We start from the raw sequence: 20370 nt of genomic DNA on the forward strand, positions 1-20370 counted from the left end.
ACAGGGCTCCATCTTCACTGGGTTTAATTTCAGCCATCTCTGTTTCAAACTACTTCACCACAGTCTCCTGACAACTGGCCAAAATATCAGGCCAGGCACCCATAAACAGATACAGCTGGGTGTCATCTGTATACTGAGACAACCCAACCTGAAACTGTGAACCAGCTGGGCAAGGAGGTACAACATCTGGGAGAGGACCACCCCTTACAGGACACCACACAGCAATGGGTTTTGTGGTGAGGTTCTCTCCCCTAGAACCACGTTCTGCCCCTGGCCCCAGAGAAATGAGCACAGCCGCTAGAACACTGTCCCACATATTCCAGGACCATCAAGGCGCTGAGCCAAAATGTGGTAATCAACAGTGCTGTCAGATCTAATAATATCAGCAGCGCTGACCCACGCTGATCCAGCTTCTCCAGAGATGTTCTATGAGGGCGACCAGAGCATCTCCATTCCATGGCCAGGCTGGAAGCCGGCTTGAAATGGGCCCAGTGACAATGTGCATCAGATGAACCTGCGACCTGAGCTTCCCTTTTTTATCTCATCCCAAAGTTGGCAGGTTTTTGTTTTTCATCTCGTTGCACAGACTTACCCACTTTTAGCCGATGTGCAATTTTAGCATCTGTAGCACTGGTAGCCCTCAGGTATTTTGGAAAGACACCTGGAAGTAGACTGGGGGGTGGGGGATGAGACAGAGAAATCCAAATTTTAGGGAATTATACCTCTCCTTATACTAGACCAGGGGTCTGCAACCTGCGGCTCTCCAGATGTTCATGGACTACAATTCCCATCAGCCCCTGCCAGCATGGCCAATTGGCCATGCTGGCAGGGACTGATAGGATTTGTAGTCTATGAACATCTGGAGAGCCGCAGGTTGCAGACCCCTGTGCTAGACTGTGCAATCAACATTAAACTGTGTTTACTTTTCACATGTATATCCAAGCCAGCCCTTTCTCCAGAGGCCGAAAGGTGGAACACATTGTATTTCATCCTCTCAGCAATCTGGTACAGTTGAAAGAGGCTGAGATTAGCCGTCCACTTGTTTATGGTAAACTAACACATTTTGTGGGGAAGGGTTGTGACTCAGTAGTAGAGCATCTGTCCCATCTTCAATTCCCGTCATCTTCAACCAAAAGGATGATGCAGTAAGCAGTGTGAAACACCTCAGCCTGACACTCCGGAGAGCTGCTTCCAATAACAGTAATCAATGCTGTACTTGCTAAACTTCAGTATAAGGGCAGCCCCATGTTTTCAAGGCTGATTAGAGTCCGGCACGCCAGCTGGAGCTTTCTTCTTGGCCTTAAGAAGAAGAAGAAGAGTTTGGATTTGTATCTCCCCTTTCGCTCCTGTAGGAGACTCAAAAGGGCTTACAATCTCCTTGCCCTTCCCCCCTCACAACAAACACCCTGTGAGGAGGGTGGGGCTGAGAGAGCTCCGAAAAGCTGTGACTAGCCCAAGGTCACCCAGCTGGCGTGTGTGGGAGTGTACAGGCTAATCTGAATTCCCCAGATAACCCTCCACAACTCAAGCGGCAGAGCTGGGAATCAAACCCGGTTCCTCCAGATCAGAATGCACCTGCTCTTAGCCACTGCTCTTAGCCACTACACCACTGCTGCTTTAGGCAAATGACTTCTCAGGTCCCCGACAAACCACAAGGAAGCTGCTGCCACTGCTCTCCACTCCCCCAATACCATGGGGAAGCAGTCCCTATTCATGTTGTCCTCTCTGGTGCCAGGAATGTCCCTTGCCATGGTGCCACACTTCCGAACATGGGTAGAGTGGAAAGCAAAAAGGTTTCTGCCCTCCTACCCAAGGAGCAAGTTTGCTGAGAGTCAGAGGCGTATCTAGGGAAAATGTAGTCCGGTACAAAATCTTTTTTCCGTGCCCCGCCCCCGTGTGGGCAGTTGCCGTCTCCCACCACGACCAAACAACTTTTTTTGCACCAGGTCTTGAAGTCAGTGTATGGACCTGAGGGGAAGGAGGAGGGGTGTGGGGAGCAAATTTCCGCCCCCCACATGACTAAATGGCCGCAGCCCAGGGACATTTGACCCCATATGTCCTCCTGGGCAGTACGCCCCTGCTGAGGGCTGCCCAATGCAGTCAGGAATGCTCCTGGGTATTCTGCTTGCCATGGCAGACCCCAATGCTTTGGGCGGGCAGGATGAGGACAAGGTCAGTTTGGGTGTCCCTTTACCTCTGGCTCCCTAGTCAATCACCCAGGCATGCTGAATGGATGCACTGGCTTTGGTCTTTCCCTGTTTCTGACTGGAGTTGTTAATAATGAAGCCTGGGAACTTTTGCATTCAAGGCATCCGTTCTGCGACTTGTCCCTCTCCCCATCAAAGGCAACCCCCAGTGTTCTGCATCAATAGAAAGCTCCTGAACAGTCTACAAGGGCAGGTCCATAAGGACACCCCGCAAAAAAAAGCAGCGGGAGGAACAATAAGACACTGACACTGGTTCTGTCCTGTTCCCGCAGAGCATGTGGACTATTTTTTCTCGTATTTCTTTATCTTCATAGCGCACGGTGCGTATGCCAGAAGCTTCGATGTTTTTCACGAGGGAGACATTCCTGATTTATGAAAGAAAGACAAGCAACAGTTCAAAACATTGACTTATTTGCACCCTTCTTTTCTCACAACCAGGACCGAAAGTGGCTTGCCGCAGCATTTTACCTTCCTCCGTTTCGTCTTCAAAACAACCCCGTAAGTAGATTAGACTGGGAATAAATGGTTAGCCCAAGATCACCCAGCGGGTTTGCAAGATAGAATTGGAGATTCAAACCTCGGTCTCCCAGATTCTAGCCTACCACTCTAACCACTAACATTACAACACATAATTAATATTTGAGGTAGGGAGTTGGGAAGAGAGATTCTTCATCCAGTGCAAGGTATATTGTATACCACTACAGAAGGAACAGATGTCCAAGGTCAGCCACGCAGGGCTCCCTCTAGAAAGGTATTTCACAAATTATCCTAGAAAAGAGGGAGAGGACTGGAAAGGGGGAAATGCCTGACCACTTGACGGAACTGCTGTTCAGGATTTCATGCAAATACATGCATATTGCTACTTTAACCTGAGAAGCGTCCAGTGGAAGTTGACATAGATAGCAGGAGAACTGGAAAGTTCAGCGATCATGGCTTTCCGACTTGCTGGACTGATGTTCCACAGCAGACTGGCATTGCCTTTGATTTTAGCAACCACAATATCCTCTGGGTTGTAGTTTATTATAAATTGCATGGCAGACTGCAAAAGAAATAGATGAGCGTTATTATTTTTTTAAATCATCAAGATAGAGAAGAGCCTGGGTTTCTCCTCTCTTTTGCATCTACAAGCTTGTTTAGGATACCATTCAGATTCACCTTCAGCCAGTGGTGGGATCCAAAAATTTTAATAACAGGTTCCAGTGGTGGTGGGATTCAAACAGTGGCGCTGCCGCACACACGCACCTCCAGTCCCTATTGGGCAGGGAGGTTGCTTTAGTAACACCTTCTCGGCCTCAGAAAAAATTAGTAACCACTTCTAGAGAAGTGGTGAGAACTGGTTGGATCCCACCTCTGCCTTCAGCCCAGTTGAATTCAATTTCATCCAGTACCGCAAAGTTATGTCATGTGTATATGTGTGTGGGGGGGGGGGGGGCTTCCACACATGCAGAATAATGCACTTTCAATCTACCTTCAATGCACTTTGCAGCTGTGCAAAATAGCAAAATCCACTTGCAAACAATTGTGAAAATGGACTGAAAGTGCATTATTCTGCATGTGCGGAAGGGGCCAGAGAAAGAGAGAGAGAACGCCGCAAGACGTCCTGTCCTATCCTGCTCCAGATTCCAAGCAGAAAGTTTAACTGTACAACAGACAATGAAAATGTCAATCTGGGATCTTTGTTCTGACCAGTGAATAATATTTACAGGAAGGCAAGAGGGAGGGAGGGAGGTGGGCTCAGGTAAGGCCATTTCAAGATCAACACAGCCCTGCCCTTTCAGAGCTACAGGTCTTCATTGTACTATAGCCCATCCCCAGGTGAGAACTCAACACCTAGGGCTCTGCTGTGATGGTAGTGACGGGTAAATCAGTCCTAAAATGATGCCTGAAAGGAAAAGGTCCAATATTTCTCCAGTATGGATCCGGTAGCTCATAGGATAAGGAAAATACCTTATGAAAAATACAAAGAAAGATGGGAACCTTGGTTTGTCTACTTTAAGGAAACAAATGATATCAAACATCACTATATTACATACTGAACATTATATTAAGTATAAAAATAAATACAGGAAGAAATGGATGAATGGCACCAATTGTTCTCTAAGTGATAAATAGCTAAAAATGACTTTCTGGATGACCAATGTTACAGGAGGAAACAAAGGGGGGGATATTACTCATTTAGTGTAATATGGGGGACATTGAACTTGTCTTAGCCTGCTGATAGTTGTCATGCTGGTGTATTACAGAAGGTTTACGAATTGTTATAGATAGCGAATAGTAGTGGATATAGTAAATAGGATTTTTTTTTGGTAAATATTTGTGTAATTAATAACAATATGTAAAGTTTTAATATTATATAATAATCTATATTTAGTAAGGATTGTTAAATTATTATATATTTATGTTCTGTAACAGCTTGATTATTGATGTATATATTAGTAATCTTTGGTTGGAAATAAAAAAAATTTTTTAAAAAGGAATAAATTGTAAAAGTAAAAAAAAATAAAAAAATAACATGATGCCTGAAAATGTCACATAGCAACAGACTGCTCCAGATGTGGAAAGCATTGGCCATATTTGGTTTGAATTATTTAGTTTTTTCCCCATATGAAACTGCTTTATCATGAATCAAACCATTGGTTCATCACAGCACTATCCACTCAGACTGGCAGCGATTCTGCAGCAGTCGAGGTTCTTCTCCTCAGCAACTGCCTGCATGTGCAGAGTGCTTTTTCCCATCATTTCTCTACCTGCTCCATGGATCTGGGGGTTAGTGATCCATGGCGGAGCACATGACTGCCATTTTATTCCAGGGGGAAAGGGACAGATGCCAGTGCTGGCAACATAGGGGGATTGCTTGCAATTTGTGCTTTGTGAACTTCTGTGTGCTCAGAAGATACTTACAGGATGGAGGGCATATTGAGCGGTGAGGTCGTCATATGCTGCCGGAGTAAAAGGGACCAGATTTTGTTGCTGAGCACTCATGGTAAATAAGGACTAGGAGAAAGAAAAAACGACAGCCCTGTAGAGTAGTGAATCTCAAATTAAACATGTCATGCTTTATGCTATGGCCCTTTCTGCACAAACCTTTTAATATTGTATTGTATTATTCGATTTGTATACCGCCCTCCCCCGAGGCAGGAAATAAAACGTTTCCTCCATAGAGCTCTGCATTGGTTTTCCCCCCTTAAATCTCAAAAACATTTTATTTCTAACCTCAAAATGTTTTAAATGAACCTCCTTTAAAAAAGATCCTTTGGTTCAAACATTTTCAAAATAGTTTCACTTGGTGCACGATCTTATTTACTACGTCTCCCATGCGTCTCTGCCATCCCCCAATTTCCTCCTCAGCGCCATTTTATCCTGCTGTTGAGCTGACCCCTTGCCTATTTATTTTCACCATTTGTGTGTGGGCGGGGTTATTTTGCGGGAGGGGTAACCTTTGAAGCATCAATTAAACAAAGTTTAGAGAATCTCAGCACAAAGCTGTGAAGCATCGATTCATCAACTAACTAAAAAAAAGGGGGAAATATGGAACAGTGGACATGAATCATTTTGAGGGAGTGAGTGTGGACATACATCATGGCAAAGGGTGGGACTGAAAACGTTTTCCAAATGTTTTAGGTGATTTGTGTGGAAAAGGCCTAAGTTCGAAGCCACAAGGTTGTCTCACAGCTGTTTCGTGCTGATGCTTGTCCAACCATAAACTCTGCACTGTGGGTCAGTTGTATCTCTGCACCTGTCTTTTTGTTTGTTTATTTATTTATTCATTCATTCATTCATTAATTCATTCATTTATTGGATTTCTATACCGCCCCATCCCCGAAGGGCTCTGGGCGGTGTACAGCATAAAATTCACACCATATCAGATAAAGGAGCAAATCATACAAAACGCAATAAACAAATAACATAGCTCCATCCAGTTAATAAACAATAAAACTCACTAAAGCTCCATATAAACAGCAGTTAATACAATCGAATGATTAAATAGTTAAATAGTTAAATAAGAGGCGTCCAAAAACCCGCCTTTAAAACCTTCCCCAAAAAGGGAGAGCAGCGGGCCCCTCAATATGAGGGTCACCCTGATGTAAACAGCACAGAGGGGCACAATCAGCGGCTGGACACTCCAAAATTTGAAATTGTATATCCTGCTTTGGTCTCCTGAAAACAGGGGACCTATGTGCAAAATCATAAAAACACACTGAACAAGCAAATAAAGTAAAAAACCAACAATAGACATAGTTTGTCATCATACCAACAGCCCATCACACCCTAGCCCACAGGTCAAACTAACAGAAGTCTCTCTGAAACCACGCACTCTTGTAGCCTCTTCTAAAAACCAGCAGAGAGTGTGTTGTTTGTAACTCAGCTGATGGTTCATTTCTAATGGTCTTTGGTCTGAAAAAGCCCCCTGGTGATTATGGGGAAAATGGCACTCACAGAAGGATGAGGTAAGGGAAGTGCAGGAAAATTTCCGTGTGGATGCTTTAGTGCCACTGCCAATGCCTCAGCACATAAAGCAGCAACAAGAGCTATGTGGAGATTCATCTCTATACGGAAGCATCCTATTTTGTCAAACCTTCTGGCTGCAGCAGGAACAAATTATGCAGGCTCTGTGCCACTCACATTAAGATCAGCACATCTCCACCTGTTCCCTGTGTCTTGGAGGTTTCTCTGGCTTCCTATCGTAGCAGGCCAGCAGCTTTGGATAATGTGAACAGTCAAATATTACATCACACAGCAAACAATGTACACACAGCCAGTGACAAAGAGAGGGGGAACTGCGCCTGGGGCGTGAGCTGCCCGTGTGTGCCCTCCCCGCCCCAACATGCCCCGCCCCTAAATACCTTCAACACCCCCTGGCCCCGCCTCTCCACATGACTACAATGGCGCCACCCGGAACAAGCTGCCCCGGATGTCCCCATTGCACACAGCCAACACGCATCCCAACTTACCTCATAGCCACTGATGGTGATTTGAATGGACACATCTAGAGGCTGGTTGGTCACCCCGGCCACCGATTTCAACAATGACATAAGAAGCAGTGGGAACCATATGATGCAGATCAGCATGAAGATAATGACACCCCCCATCCCATACTTCACAATCAGTTTCTTCTTCTGGCCGGGAGGCTGGGGATACTTCTGCAAAACAGAAAATGGAGAACAACCAAGATGGCTGACAACTCTGTGGGCGTTTCCCCACTCTCCGTGATCCCCCCTATGCTGCGCGCTGCTCTCAGCATGCGCATCCCTGGCGAGCGCCTAGGCGTCCCCACGACCCCGCGCTCTGCGCGGGGTCATCTAAAGGCGCCGTTTTCTCCAGCGTTGGGGCAGCTGCGCTATCACCGCCCGTCGTGGGGAGTGCCTGGGGACCCCGCACTACTTGAGGAGAGTAGCGCGGGACTTAAGGTAAGTGGGGAAAGGCCCTGTGTCAAACCAAACTTCTGAAAGAAAATTCTGCACTTGGTGGGTTTAAACTCAGCGCTAAGGGGCAAAAAATTGAATTCTTCGCAGTCCAGACATCTGATGAATTTGCATGCATTTGCCTGCTGACTAGAGGAATGGGCTCAGAACTGAACTAGACACACACAGTCCCTGTTTCACTTGGGTACACTGCAAGAATATCTACACAAGTTGTGCTGCGCCTCAAGTTTTGAAAGCAGCATTGCTTTAAGCAGAGGCATTCTGGCATTTTTCAGAACATAAGAACATAAGAACATAAGAACAAGCCAGCTGGATCAGACCAAAGTCCATCTAGTCCAGCTCTCTGCTACTCGCAGTGGCCCACCAGGTGCCTTTGGGAGCTCACATGTAGGATGTGAACGCAATGGCCTTCTGCGGCTGTTGCTCCCGATCACCTGGTCTGTCAAGAGCATTTTGCAATCTCAGATCAAAGAGGATCAAGATTGGTGAGCCATAAAATCGAGCTTCTCCCTCCATAAATACTGTCAAAGCCCCTTTTTAAAGCTATCCAGGTTAGTGGCCATCCACCACCTCCCTGTGGCAGCATATTCAAACAACACCAATCTACACGTTATGATGAAGGAAGTGTTTTCCTTTTATTAGTCCTAATTCTTCCCCCCAGCATTTTCAATGAATGCCCCCTGGTTCTAGTATTGTGAGAAAGAGAGAAAAATTTCTCTCTGTGTCAACATTTTCTACCCCATGCATAATTTTGTAGACTTCAATCATATCCCCCCTCAGCCGCCTCCTCTCCAAACTAAAGAGTCCCAAACGCTGCAGCCTCTCCTCATAGGGAAGGTGCTCCAGTCCCTCAATCATCCTTGTTGCCCTTCTCTGCACTTTTTCTATCTCCTCAATATCCTTTTTGAGATGCGGCGACCAGAACTGGACACAGTACTCCAAGTGCGGTCGCACTACTGCTTTATACAAGGGCATGACAATCTTTGCAGTTTTATATCATGCATCATACATGTTGCATCATGCATCAGTGAGTGGCTGGTACAATCCAGGACTGATTATTCTGGAAAGCCAATGATGGGTGCATATAATAGAATCTAAGATTGCCATAGAGTTTCTGGCAATTGCTAGAGCTACCCATGTCGCTTCTGGGTACCTTTAGGAACTTTATGGTCAACATTTCCTGTAAGTAGATGAAGTCATTTCTCCCCAGGATGATCAGGCCTCTCCCATCCCCTCGGCTCCTGTTTCCACCTGCCCATCATTTGAACACTGGTAGACAAAGCCTATAATTGCCTGGGAATCCTGTTAGGCTAAGTTCACTGAAGACTGATCAGAAGAACAAAGTTATAGACAACTTTTCGACCTGTTCTGATGCAACCCTCTGCCACATTTTTGTTCATATTGTTCTCATATTCAGCTAAAAATATGTTTGTATAAAAAGGTAAAGTGTGAAGATGCCTTCATTGTTGAACATTTTGATACACTTCTGAAAATATAGGTCAGAATATAGTTTATAAGAAGGTCAGACACAGACTTGGGAGAGAGAAGCTGTAATCCCAACTAAGGCATGGAGCTCACAGGGAGATCTTGGAGCAGTTTTTTTTTAAACTGTTTGACCGTCCACACAGGATACTTGTGAGGACAAAATGAGGAAGGGGAAATTAAGCATACAACCTTGAACTCCTTGAAAGAACGGTCAGATAAAAATGTATACATCATAACAAAGCCATAGCGACCGGAAACTGTGCCCAGGGCATGAGTGCACCCTGTGCCTCTGCCATGCCCCGGAACACCACCCCCACGTCCCCACACTGGCGCACGCCCGGTGCATCATGCCCCCCTGTCCCCTTGGCGCTACACCACTGCATCATAATATACCTTGCCCGAACACCCTTGACCTGAGGGTTACTCTCCAACATGTATTTTTCTACTTTAATATGTATCAATTATAAAGTAACATGTCTAATAAATACCAAACGCCACTTGGGATGCAACAAATATCCCTGCCGGGAAGCTGCCAAAAAACTCACGTCCTATTCATTTTTATTATGTGCAGGGAGATCTGAAATAATTTGCCAGTGGTTATTTAATATACAGCTACTAGCATAAATCCAAGCTAGCTTGACTTCATCAGACATCAGAAGCTAAGCAGGATCAGTTCTGGTTCATACTTGGATGGGTGACAACCAAACAATTCTAGGAGCAGCAGTGGCGTAGGAGGTTAAGAACTCATGTATCTAATCCGGAGGAACCGGGTTTGATTCCCAGCTCTGCCGCCTGAGCTGTGGAGGCTTATCTGGGGAATTCAGATTGGCCTGTGCACTCCCACACATGCAAGCTGGGTGACCTTGGGCTAGTCACAGCTTCTCAGAGCTCTCTCAGCCCCACCTACCTCACAGGGTGTTTGTTGTGAGGGGGGAAGGGCAAGGAGATTGTAAGCTCCTTTGAGTCTCCTGCAGGAGAGAAAGGGGGATATAAATTCAAACTCTTCTCTTCTTCTTCTAGACCTGCTACATAGAGGCAGGCAATGGAAGCCCACCTCTGTTCATCTGTTGCCTTGAAAACTTTACAGGGTTGCCATAAATTGGCTACAACTTAACGGTATTTTCCACCACTAACAATTCACTTGCTGAAAGGTGAATCCAGGCAGAAACTCCTAAATTTCAATAGGTAATTTTACTAATAATACTGTCTCTCATTCTGGTCAAATGCAATGGGATCTCCATCCTGGTTACTGGGTTCTCTGGGTTAAGGCTCCATTGCCCAGTAGGGAAAGTCACTCACTTTCTCCGATTCTCTCCAGCATTTCATGATGAAAATATTAGCATAGATATCCTCCACACAGATCCAGCTGGACAAGCTGAGAGTTGTGTCCGTCCAAACCCAGTCCATGGCAGCCCTCAGCTCTGTCAAGAAAGGTATCAGGCGAAACCTTCCCCCCCAGGGGAAAAAAAGAACACAGGTTAATGATAGAGGTCAGTATTTTGTTTATCTACCCAAGGAGGGAACTTTGGCTAGAACTCAGGAAGTGACCTGATTGCTTTCTATGAACATTCTAGTAGGGTTGGAGCATAATACAGATTCTCAGATTTCCTCTCCACACCACTAATATACATTTGTTAATAGCATGCCAAAAAGGCAAAAAGAATTGTAGTTTGGTGCTGAGAATGCTCTGTTCCTAGTTCCACTCAGAAATGTTTGATACCTACACTTCCCTGGGGGCAGCAAAATGTTTGTTATGTTAAATTTGACATTGTTGGCAGATGACAAATCAAGTTGCCTTATTCTGAAATCAGATCACTGGTCCACTAAGGTCAGTGTGTAACCACGCTAGTAGCGGATCTCCAATGTCTTTTGCATCACCTACTACCTGATTCTTTTTACAGGATGTTCTGGGGATTGAATCTGAGACCTTCTTTTTGCCAAGAAGATTCTATGCCGCTGAGCTGTGGCAACTTCCTAAGTATTGATTTTCCCTGAATGGTGTTCTATCAGTTTCACGCAGCCCTCACATGCATGCCCATGAAGCTATTCAAAGCAAAGTGACAAGACTCCCTCTGAACTTGTAAGTGCTCTCAATAGCTCTGTAGGATGGGCATGGCTAAAAAGCGCCCTGTAGACCACATTCAAATTCCAAAGTAATTTTATTTAAGCTCCACTCCAATTGTAAATGAGGTACAGTAAAAGAGAGATAGGGAAAGAAAGAAAGAAAGAAAGAAAGAAAGAAAGAAAGAAAGAAAGAAAGAAAGAAAGAAAGAAAGAAAGAAAGAAAGAAAGAAAGAAAGAAAGAAAGAAAGAAAGAAAGAAAGAAAGAGAAGAAAAAGAAAAAGAAAAAGAAAAAGAAAAAGAAAAAGAAAAAGAAAAAGAAAAACTCAGTTCTAATTCAAGCAAAAAAGATGTTCTTAAGTGGTAAGAAACAGGCCCTTTCCATACAAACAATTTAAACAGTTCTGAGACAGGAAATAAAACGTTTTCTCTAAGAAGTTCTGCATTGTTTCCCCCCCTTTGGTTCTGAAAATGTTTTTATTTCCAGTGTCAAAACGTTTTCAGTGAATGCCCTTTAGAAACAATTCTTTAAATGGAAACGTTTTCAAAATAGCTTCATTCCCCCACACCTGTGTCTTCTCGTTTCTGTGAGTTTCTTCTCATTTCTGTTATGGAGGGGGGGGGGGGGCTAATCCTTGAGGCATCATTATGGAGAATCGCAACACGAAGCTGTGAAGCCTGGAAACATTGATTCTTCAACTAACTCCCCACAAAAGGGGGGGGGGAAATCTGTAACAGTGCTCAGGAATTGCTTTGAGAGGGTGAATGTGTATCAACATGGTGCTAAAGGGGGAACTGAAAACGTTTTCAAAACGTTTTAGGAGATTTGGGTGGAAAGGGCCACAGAGAGAATCCAGCTAGGATGTAGACACCCTTGCACATATAACTACCATGAAGATTTACAGGCAGAATGGCTTTACATTTGGGAAGATAACATTTTCAGAGTCAAGTTCTTTATTTAAAGCACGTACACACACACACACACACAGAAAGAGAGCTTACCCTTGAAATAATAAGAGATTCATGCAGTTGTAACTCTTGGTAAGAAAGTTGCCCAAAACCCGTTTAGGGTAACCACATTTGATTTGAAATGCAGACAGGCCAAAATAGACACACTTGACCAAGTACCATAGCTGGGCCACAGGGTTCCTGTTAAACCTCCTGCAAAAGAACAGAAGAAACATCGCAGTGTCTGGGGTTGCCAGCCTCCAGGCAGTGGCTGGAGATCTCCTGGCATTACAACTGATCTCCAAGTGACAGAGATCAGTTCGCCTGGAGAAAAGACCCACTTCTGTGGTTTGGTTTGTACTTGACAATACTCTGAGACTCTTGTGTAGCCCACACCTGAGCATGTTTCCTAACACTGATTAATGTTCCCAGTCAGCTTTGATTAGCACAAAAACAGTTGACAATGTGTCCTTCAAATGGACTTAATAACTACGGCCCATCACGCACGGAACGCTTCCTCGGGGCTTTTCCCTGCACAGTGGGGTTGCAGTGGAGTCTCTGTGCATTTGCATAATTCATTCCTACTGAATTGGGGTGTCTTGATTGCACACAGTTATGCACGTGTGTATGGTATAAGCTTCCGTCCCATTGTTCATGTGCTTGAGTTGCAAATCAAGACCGTTTTCTTCAACCCAACCAACATGCCAACCATCAAGATCAAGTGCAAAACAAAAAACTACCAGACCACACAGTCTGGAAAACCCACAACAGCCAATAAACACAGTGTCTTTTTGAGTGGGTTAAAATTTATGATATCAACAGCACCACCCATTTCTTCCATGGCTTGGTCTATCTCGGTGGTTCTCAACCTGTGGGTCCCGACCCCTTTGGGGGTCGAACGACCCTTTCACAGGGGTCGCCTAAAACTCTCTGCAACAGTGTTCTCCATCTGTAAAATGGATAAATGTTAGGGTTGGGGACCACCACAACATGAGGAACTGTATTAAAGGGTCGCGGCATTAGGAAGGTTGAGAACCGCTGGTCTATCTGATCATTAACAAGAGACTGTACCCCATTCCCTTGCACTCAAATTGGACATTTTGGTACCTTCCCGTTACTCCTGGCAAGATGAAGAACATCCAAAAGTGGATGCCGAAGACAAGGACCACCTGGAAAACGCACTTCCCAAACATGTTCTTCCTCAGGTAGATTGCCCGGTCAATGATCATGGCACCAAACTGCATCAGAAGCATTACAAGAAAAGCTTCCGGAACTTGGTCTTCGGAGAGGGATTCTGTTATGTCGGCAGCAGCTGAATGCCTCTGAAAGAATTGAAAAGCACTGGTTTCTAAAATATGGGTATGAGGGAAAAGGAGCAGCTATGAGTTGGGGAGGGACCAGGGACCAGTGGTTGAGCCTCTAAGGAACCAGGTTCAGCCTCCAGATTGGGCAATAGGTGATGTGAAAGAATTTTGCCTGAGATCTTGGAGAGACTCTGCCAGTCTGAATGGGCAACAAGGAACTTGATGGACCAAGGGTCTGATTCGGTATCAGGAAGCTCCCTGTGAGTTTTGGATAGAAGGCAGTAGGCCAATCCATACAGTTGTACAGCAATATTCTTGTCATAACTCCCAAAGAACCCCAGGAACTGTAGTTTGGCAAAGGTGCAGGAGGTAATCTTTTGCCACCTGCTCTGCTTCTCTCCTCCAGCTCTTAGAAGCAGGGTAGGCAAACTCCGGGTGCATCTGAAAACCACCTGAATGGAGTGTTTGGCAACACTTTTTTAAAGCTACTTTGGTTTACAGGTGAACAAAACATCAGGTGAGTGTCAGCCAGAGGCAAATTTGCTCTCGATTTACAAATTGCAACAAGAAGGTAATGGATGCTTCACTCACCCCGTGGCAGTATGATGTTGTACTAATGAGAACCATACAAGTCAGTCAGGAGCCCTGTTTGTCGGCCTGAGCTATTGTTCAAAAGTATCATGTTACATTTTTGCAAACCACTGAAGTTTCTGGGTATAAACTGATAACATACTTATTTCCGATTGCACAGGAAATGATTATGAAAAACCCAAGCAATTCTGAAGGTCCAGCGGAGATCTCTGAAATTACAACTAATCTCCAGACTCTCTCTCTCTCTCTCTCTCTCTCTCTCTCTCTCTCTCTCTCTCTCTCTCTCTCTCTATCTATCTATCTATCTATCTATCTATCTATCTATCTATCTATCTATCTATCTATCTATCTATCTATCTATCTATCTATCTATCTATCTATCTATCTATCTATCTATCTATCTATCTATCTATCTATCTATTCAATCAATTCCCCTGGAGAAAATGGCTGCTTTGGAGGGTGGATTCCACAGCATTCTACCTCACTGAGGTACCTTTCTCCCCTAACCCCAGCCTCCCCAGCCCCCCCCCCCCTCAAAATTCCAGAAATTTCCCAAACAGGTTTGGGAGCAACCCTACTTGGAAGGAAGTGCTTGTGAGAGCAACTGTTTCCACAAAGGGCAGCGCTTTCGCCACTCTGCTCCCGTCCCTCTATTGTAGACGAAATCCAAAACCTGCTTTATGTTCGTTGGTCAACTGAGGAGCAAAAGAACCATTCAATGATTCACGCTCCTTCTTGCTCTGCTCCTAATGCAACGCATGAAGCAGAATTCACGGAGAAGCTCTGGAACGCCTGAGTGTCACTGTAGGCGAGACGACCAAACCAATCTCCCATTACAGCAGAAGCAGAGTCTCTTTCCTCTGCTTGTAAAACTGAAAATGGACCGAATGGAATGGGTGACATGGGGAAAAACACCATAATGTGATAAGAACGCAGGTTGATCATGTTCTGTTTCATAAGCAGCTGCCTTGTAGAGAATCAGACATTTGCTCCACCAAGCTTAATATTAGAACCTCTGAATGGCAAAGGTTATTTGGGGTCTCGGGCAGAGAGAGTCCTTTCCCAGGACCTGCTATTTGAGAATAATCAACAGGAGATGTCTGATAGTGTTAGGCCTTGGAAGCTAAGCAGGGTCAGCCCTGGTTAGTATGTGGATAAGGGACCACCATGGAAAGCCAGGGTTGCTCTGCAGAGGCAGGCAATGGCAACCCATCTCCAGGGGCGTAGCTAGGGAAAATGGAACCTGGGACAGAGTTTTCCAAACCCCCCCCATGGACCCCCTGCAAAACACCCCCCACACACCCCTTGCACCCTACTTACCTTAGCTGGCAGTGGAGCCTGGCGAGGTGGGGTCGGGCAGGGGACTCCGGCAGCAGCCTCTGCCAGGTCTGTCCAGGCAGGGCGAGGGGGAAAGGAGGAGGGGTGGGGGGTGATTTTTCACCCCCGACGTGACCCCAACGGCATCTGCCCGGGGTGCCTGGTCCCCACCCCGTCCCATGGTAGCTACGCCACTGACCACCTCCATCTGTCTCTTGGCTTGAAAATCTTAGGCCGTTTCCGCACGGGCAAAATATGACGTCGTCGCAACGGAAAAAGAAGCGTCAGAGCGAGAGCGTTCGCACGCGCAGCGGCGGAGGTGCGCAGTCGCGCCGTCGCGAAAACGCTAAACCGGCGCGAAGACGGTGTATGCAGAAAACGCTTAAAACCACTCTTTTTCCCCATGTGACGCATCGACGCCGCACTCGTGCGAACAGCCGCCACGGAGCTGTCGTCACAAATGGCGTCGGGCCTGCACGGCTTCGCAAGTGCGCAGGCGCAACGTCGCGAGACGCCGCTTCCGCAGCGCTTCCGTGCGAACCGTCACATTTCTGCGGGGCTGCGGACGCCCGCAGCTCCGCCTGTCTGTGTGAACGCTTTTTTTGGGATGCGTCGCAATTTGCGACGTCATCGCGTCGCTGCTTTTGGCCGTGCGGAAACGGCCTTATAGAATTGCTACATCAGCTATGACTTAACTGTACTTTACCCCACCCAAATTTCATCACAATTGAACTTAAATACTGCTGCCAAGCTTTTAATTTTATGACATATTCCACGAGGGGAAAAAACTTGCTTCTGAGTTCTATTATGGAGGGAAATGCTCAAAATATAAATTTTAACTAAAACAATTCAGCATTTCACATTTGAAATCTGGATTATTTTCAAAATGCAGATTTATTTGGCCCATTGGCAACATTTCTACATAATACGTAGGTTAGGCTCAATTCTTTTTTATTTAGCTAAGATTTTGCTTAACTTCCTTGCTTTCAAATATGAAGGGGCAGAATCTGGGTTGATTCAAACTTCCTTATAGCTAAGCCTACTCGCACATAAATGTTATTAACACTTAACCAGCTTGGATTTCTTTGGAGAAAGGAAGAAAAACGTTTTAAACAAATAAAAATAAACTTAAAACCCATGAAGGAGTAACAACATACAGTTGAAAATATGCAAAGTGATTTCCCGCCCATCTCTGCCAACCCTTCCACATCTAGGATGACCAGACTGCAAATTCTGAACCCTTGGAGGCTTCAGTTCATGCATGTACTTACGCCAAAAGCCCAGTAGCCAAAGATGACAATAATAAAATTGATCACGTCTGCTAGGAACATGAGAGCATAAACATCACAGACAGTGCTGTACTCCGGATAGATTATATCATGGAAGAATTGTCTGATGGGCTGGTAAACCTTAAGAACACTGGAAGTAAAAATGAATCTAAATGAGTCAAATTGCAAAGAAGAGTCATCTTTCGGATAGATATCTTACATGGAGAACTGTAAGGAGACTCAAGGTGGCTTACAAGCTTACAAGGTGGCTTACAAGGAGCAGCAGTGGCGTAGGAGGTTAAGAGCTCGTGTATCTAATCTGGAGGAACCGGGTTTGATTCCCGGCTCTGCCACCTGAGCTGTGGAGGCTTATCTGGAGAATTCAGATTAGCCTGTACACTCCCACACACGCCAGCTGGATGACCTTGGGCTAGTCACAGCTTCTCGGAGCTCTCTCAGCCCCACCTACCTCACAGGGTGTTTGTTGTGAGGGGGGAAGGGCAAGGAGATTGTAAGCCCCTTTGAGTCTCCTGCACGAGAGAAAGGGGGGATATAAATCCAAACTCTTCTTCTTCTTCCTTTCCCTTCCTCTCCCACAACAGACACCATGTGAGGCAGGTGGGGCTGAGAGAGTTCTGAAGAACTGTGACTAGCCCAAGGTCACCCAGCAGGAATGTAGGAGTGGGGAAACACATCTGGTTCACCAGATAAGCCTCTGCCACTCAGGTGGAGGAGTGGGGAATCAAACCTGGTTCTCCAGATTAGAACCACCTGCTCTTAACACTACACCATGCTGGCTCCCAGCTCCTTAATAAACACCAAGGCCTGAATACCACCACTCAGCAATGTTTGATGCTTCCCTCCAACTTAAGAAGCACTCCTACAAATTATGTAATTCTTTCTGCAGCAAAAGAGCCTCTTAATTTGGAAGAAGATTCCTTAGGTTGGAGAAAGTCTTTGTGGTCTAATAAATTTAATGGGGGTGAGCGGCCTTATAAATTTAATGATGATGATGATGATGAAGAAGAGGCAGAAGAGGCAGAAGAAGCAGAAGAAGCAGAAGCAGAAGCAGAAGCAGAAGCAGAAGCAGAAGCAGAAGAAGAAGAAGAAGAAGAAGAAGAAGAAGAAGAAGAAGAAGAAGAAGAAGAAGAAGAAGAAAAGGAGGAGGAGGAGGAGGAGGAGGAGGCGGCAGGCCACTAAAAGCATACAGTACCAACAGTGAGGGATAGAAATGTTTTAAATAAATAAAAATATAACTGCATTTACATTTTAATCACCAGCTTTTTTACTTTCCGCACTGTCAGTTTTCTCTTCTTCGATCCTTCCCTGCCAGCAGGACCCATTTCCAAAAGTTTCCATTTCTTCTTGGCCTCTTTCAGAGGTCCGTCTGACCAACAGAAAGGACATAAAGCTCACTCTGGAAAATTATCATTTCACTCATATCCCATTTTTAAGCTTAAAGTATTTAAATGCCCGCCACTCAGGGAAAGGTTCCCAAAGCAACATACATTAAACTAATCTTTTTCACAATCATTACAACAATGAATGGAATTGATAGAATTAAATAAAATTAGCAGGTTCGCGCGAAGGGGCAGAAAGGACTATTTCCTCCAACTTCACCTCGATTCCTTCATGGAAAATGGGCACCCATGTGAAGGAAAATAATGGACCCGGATTAAAAAATAACGGCTATAACCAGAGGTGGGATCCAGCAGGTTCTCACAGGTTCCCGAGAGTAGGTTACTAATTATTTGTGTGTGCCGAGAGGGGGTTACTAATTGGTGATTTTGCCACGTGATTTTTGCCTTAGTTACGCCCTCCTCTCAGCAGTAGCGCGCAGAATTTGAAGCAGTCTAGCAGGAGGTACACTGGCGTGCGTGGCAGCCCGCGCCTGCGTGCATTCGTTTCCCGCCCAAGGACCGGCGCAGAGGCTGCGTCCTTGCCACAGCCTCACCCAGGAATGCCCTGCCCCCGAAATGCCCGGCCACGCCCCCGTCGTGCCCCACCCAGCCCCATTGGTGCTACGCCACAGTTTGAATCCCACCACCATGGGAACCTGTTACTAAAATGTTTGGATCCCACCACTGGCTATAACCCGTTATAATCATGCTGTGTGGAATTGACATGTTAAACAGGGCCCACTGTTGGAAGTAACAATGTATAGGGTGCAAAGAAACTGAGAAGACCCAGCAAAGGGTGAGCAAGCTAGATAGGTTAGAGACCCTTCCATCCTTTTGTATTACCCCTTGTGTGTCCTTAAAATGATAACCTTAGGTCTCATTTCCCCTTCTTGGAAGTCTCTTCTTCCTCCTTCCCTAGTTAGTGAGGAAGCTGAAGGCTATTCCCATCTTTCAGTGGTCCTATCCGAAATGTAGTTCTCTAATAAACATTTTTCTTTACCTTTAATCAGTGAGTCGGTCACTTCTCTGCATAACTAGCAAACTGCCAAAAGCTATAGCAGCTGATGTACCAACTAAGACATAGTCCCAAACCACAGTTACCACAAAACAAATCGGAGTATGTCAACCCACCTAAACCCATGTTTCCTTATTTGGGTTTGCTAGCTATCACAAACCACAGTTTGACAACTCATACAACACTTTCAACCTCAGTTAATCATCCATGATGGAATTGTCTGAAGTGGACAAGAATCTCTGATACCTTTCCATTGTCCTCTATTATAATCTGCTTGCTATTGACTGCACTCTGCAACATTATACCCTCTGCTCTCATAACAACAGCACAGCGGTCCAACACACGGGCCTACCTTCATTATCCTTCTTGCCATTCCTTTTGAAGATGGTCCTGGGAGGAGGAAGTTTAAAAGGTTGCTGTGTTTCTAGTCCTGGCTGAGGTTTCTTTGGATGGCCTCTGCTCTCCTTATGCCTCCTTGTAGAGGTTTTTTTCTTGGAGTCTGAGGGGTTGATGTCACTGGTATCCCAAAGCCCATGGCACTATAGAATATACAGACTGAAAGTCATTGTGTCAATTTAAAGTACAAGAACCACAAACCATTTTGTAAAATGAAAGGTCATTGGCCGTATCTAATGTCCCATGAATGCAAGGATTGCAGATCTTTCCTGCATTGGCCTCTCTGGGAAAGTTTATTCCCACGATCACAGGGCACACATGGGCTAACAACGACATGCAATGGTGAGTGGAAAAATTGCTCTCTCCTTTCTCTTCTGTCAACAAAGCTACACAAAGAGCAATTTTGTTCCCTGTCTGCATCCTTTCTGCCACCTCTGAACTAGGGCTGCCAAGGCCAGAACCACCAGAAAACCATGGAGCAGACACACGGGGGCAGCCATTGGTGATGGTGCAATATAACTTCCAGTGAAAACTCAAGATTTACATCCTGCCTCTCTAGGAATCACCAGAAACTCTCGAAAGGTTCCATTTTCAAATCTCCAGGACCCTCCCAAGCCAGAAATGGTAGACTCAGATGGAACATTTCCTAGAACATCAAGTTTTGGGGATTAACAACAGACAGGAAGCACTCTCTTCCTAGGGTTCCCAACACTCCCTCAGTAAATTCCAGATTTTGGGAGGCAGCTGCCAAGGAAGGACAGAGTTCAAGGTGGATGTGATATCACTTTGAGTTAACTTTCTAGGCTGCCTCCCCAGTCTAGAAACTAAGGAAATTCCTAGAAGAGCACTATGTTGTGTCCATTTCTTCTTCCATGCCTTAATTCCTTGGGGGCAGGAAATTGGGACTGGGAGCAGGCCAATGCTCATCCTGGATGGGTAAATAGGAGGCCTATAC

At 45.4% G+C, this 20370-nt stretch overlaps 1 protein-coding gene across 1 annotated transcript in view; it reads right to left on the reverse strand.

The window, feature by feature from the left end:
* The window catches only part of LOC125433403 (piezo-type mechanosensitive ion channel component 2-like), an 86350-nt gene that overhangs the window by 3630 nt on the left and 62350 nt on the right, over positions 1-20370 (reverse strand). The window contains exons 35-45 of the mRNA XM_048497906.1: positions 19372-19558; positions 17894-17991; positions 16608-16745; positions 13232-13446; positions 12179-12337; positions 10415-10562; positions 7160-7348; positions 5109-5201; positions 3077-3246; positions 2456-2572; positions 593-672 (exon numbers count right to left, since the gene is read on the reverse strand). Coding sequence (XP_048353863.1) covers positions 593-672; positions 2456-2572; positions 3077-3246; positions 5109-5201; positions 7160-7348; positions 10415-10562; positions 12179-12337; positions 13232-13446; positions 16608-16745; positions 17894-17991; positions 19372-19558 — 1594 coding nt within the window. The remainder of the gene's footprint in view (positions 1-592; positions 673-2455; positions 2573-3076; positions 3247-5108; positions 5202-7159; positions 7349-10414; positions 10563-12178; positions 12338-13231; positions 13447-16607; positions 16746-17893; positions 17992-19371; positions 19559-20370) is intronic.

Source organism: Sphaerodactylus townsendi, linkage group LG05 (assembly GCF_021028975.2).
Source record: "Sphaerodactylus townsendi isolate TG3544 linkage group LG05, MPM_Stown_v2.3, whole genome shotgun sequence".
Classification (NCBI taxonomy): domain Eukaryota; kingdom Metazoa; phylum Chordata; class Lepidosauria; order Squamata; family Sphaerodactylidae; genus Sphaerodactylus; species Sphaerodactylus townsendi.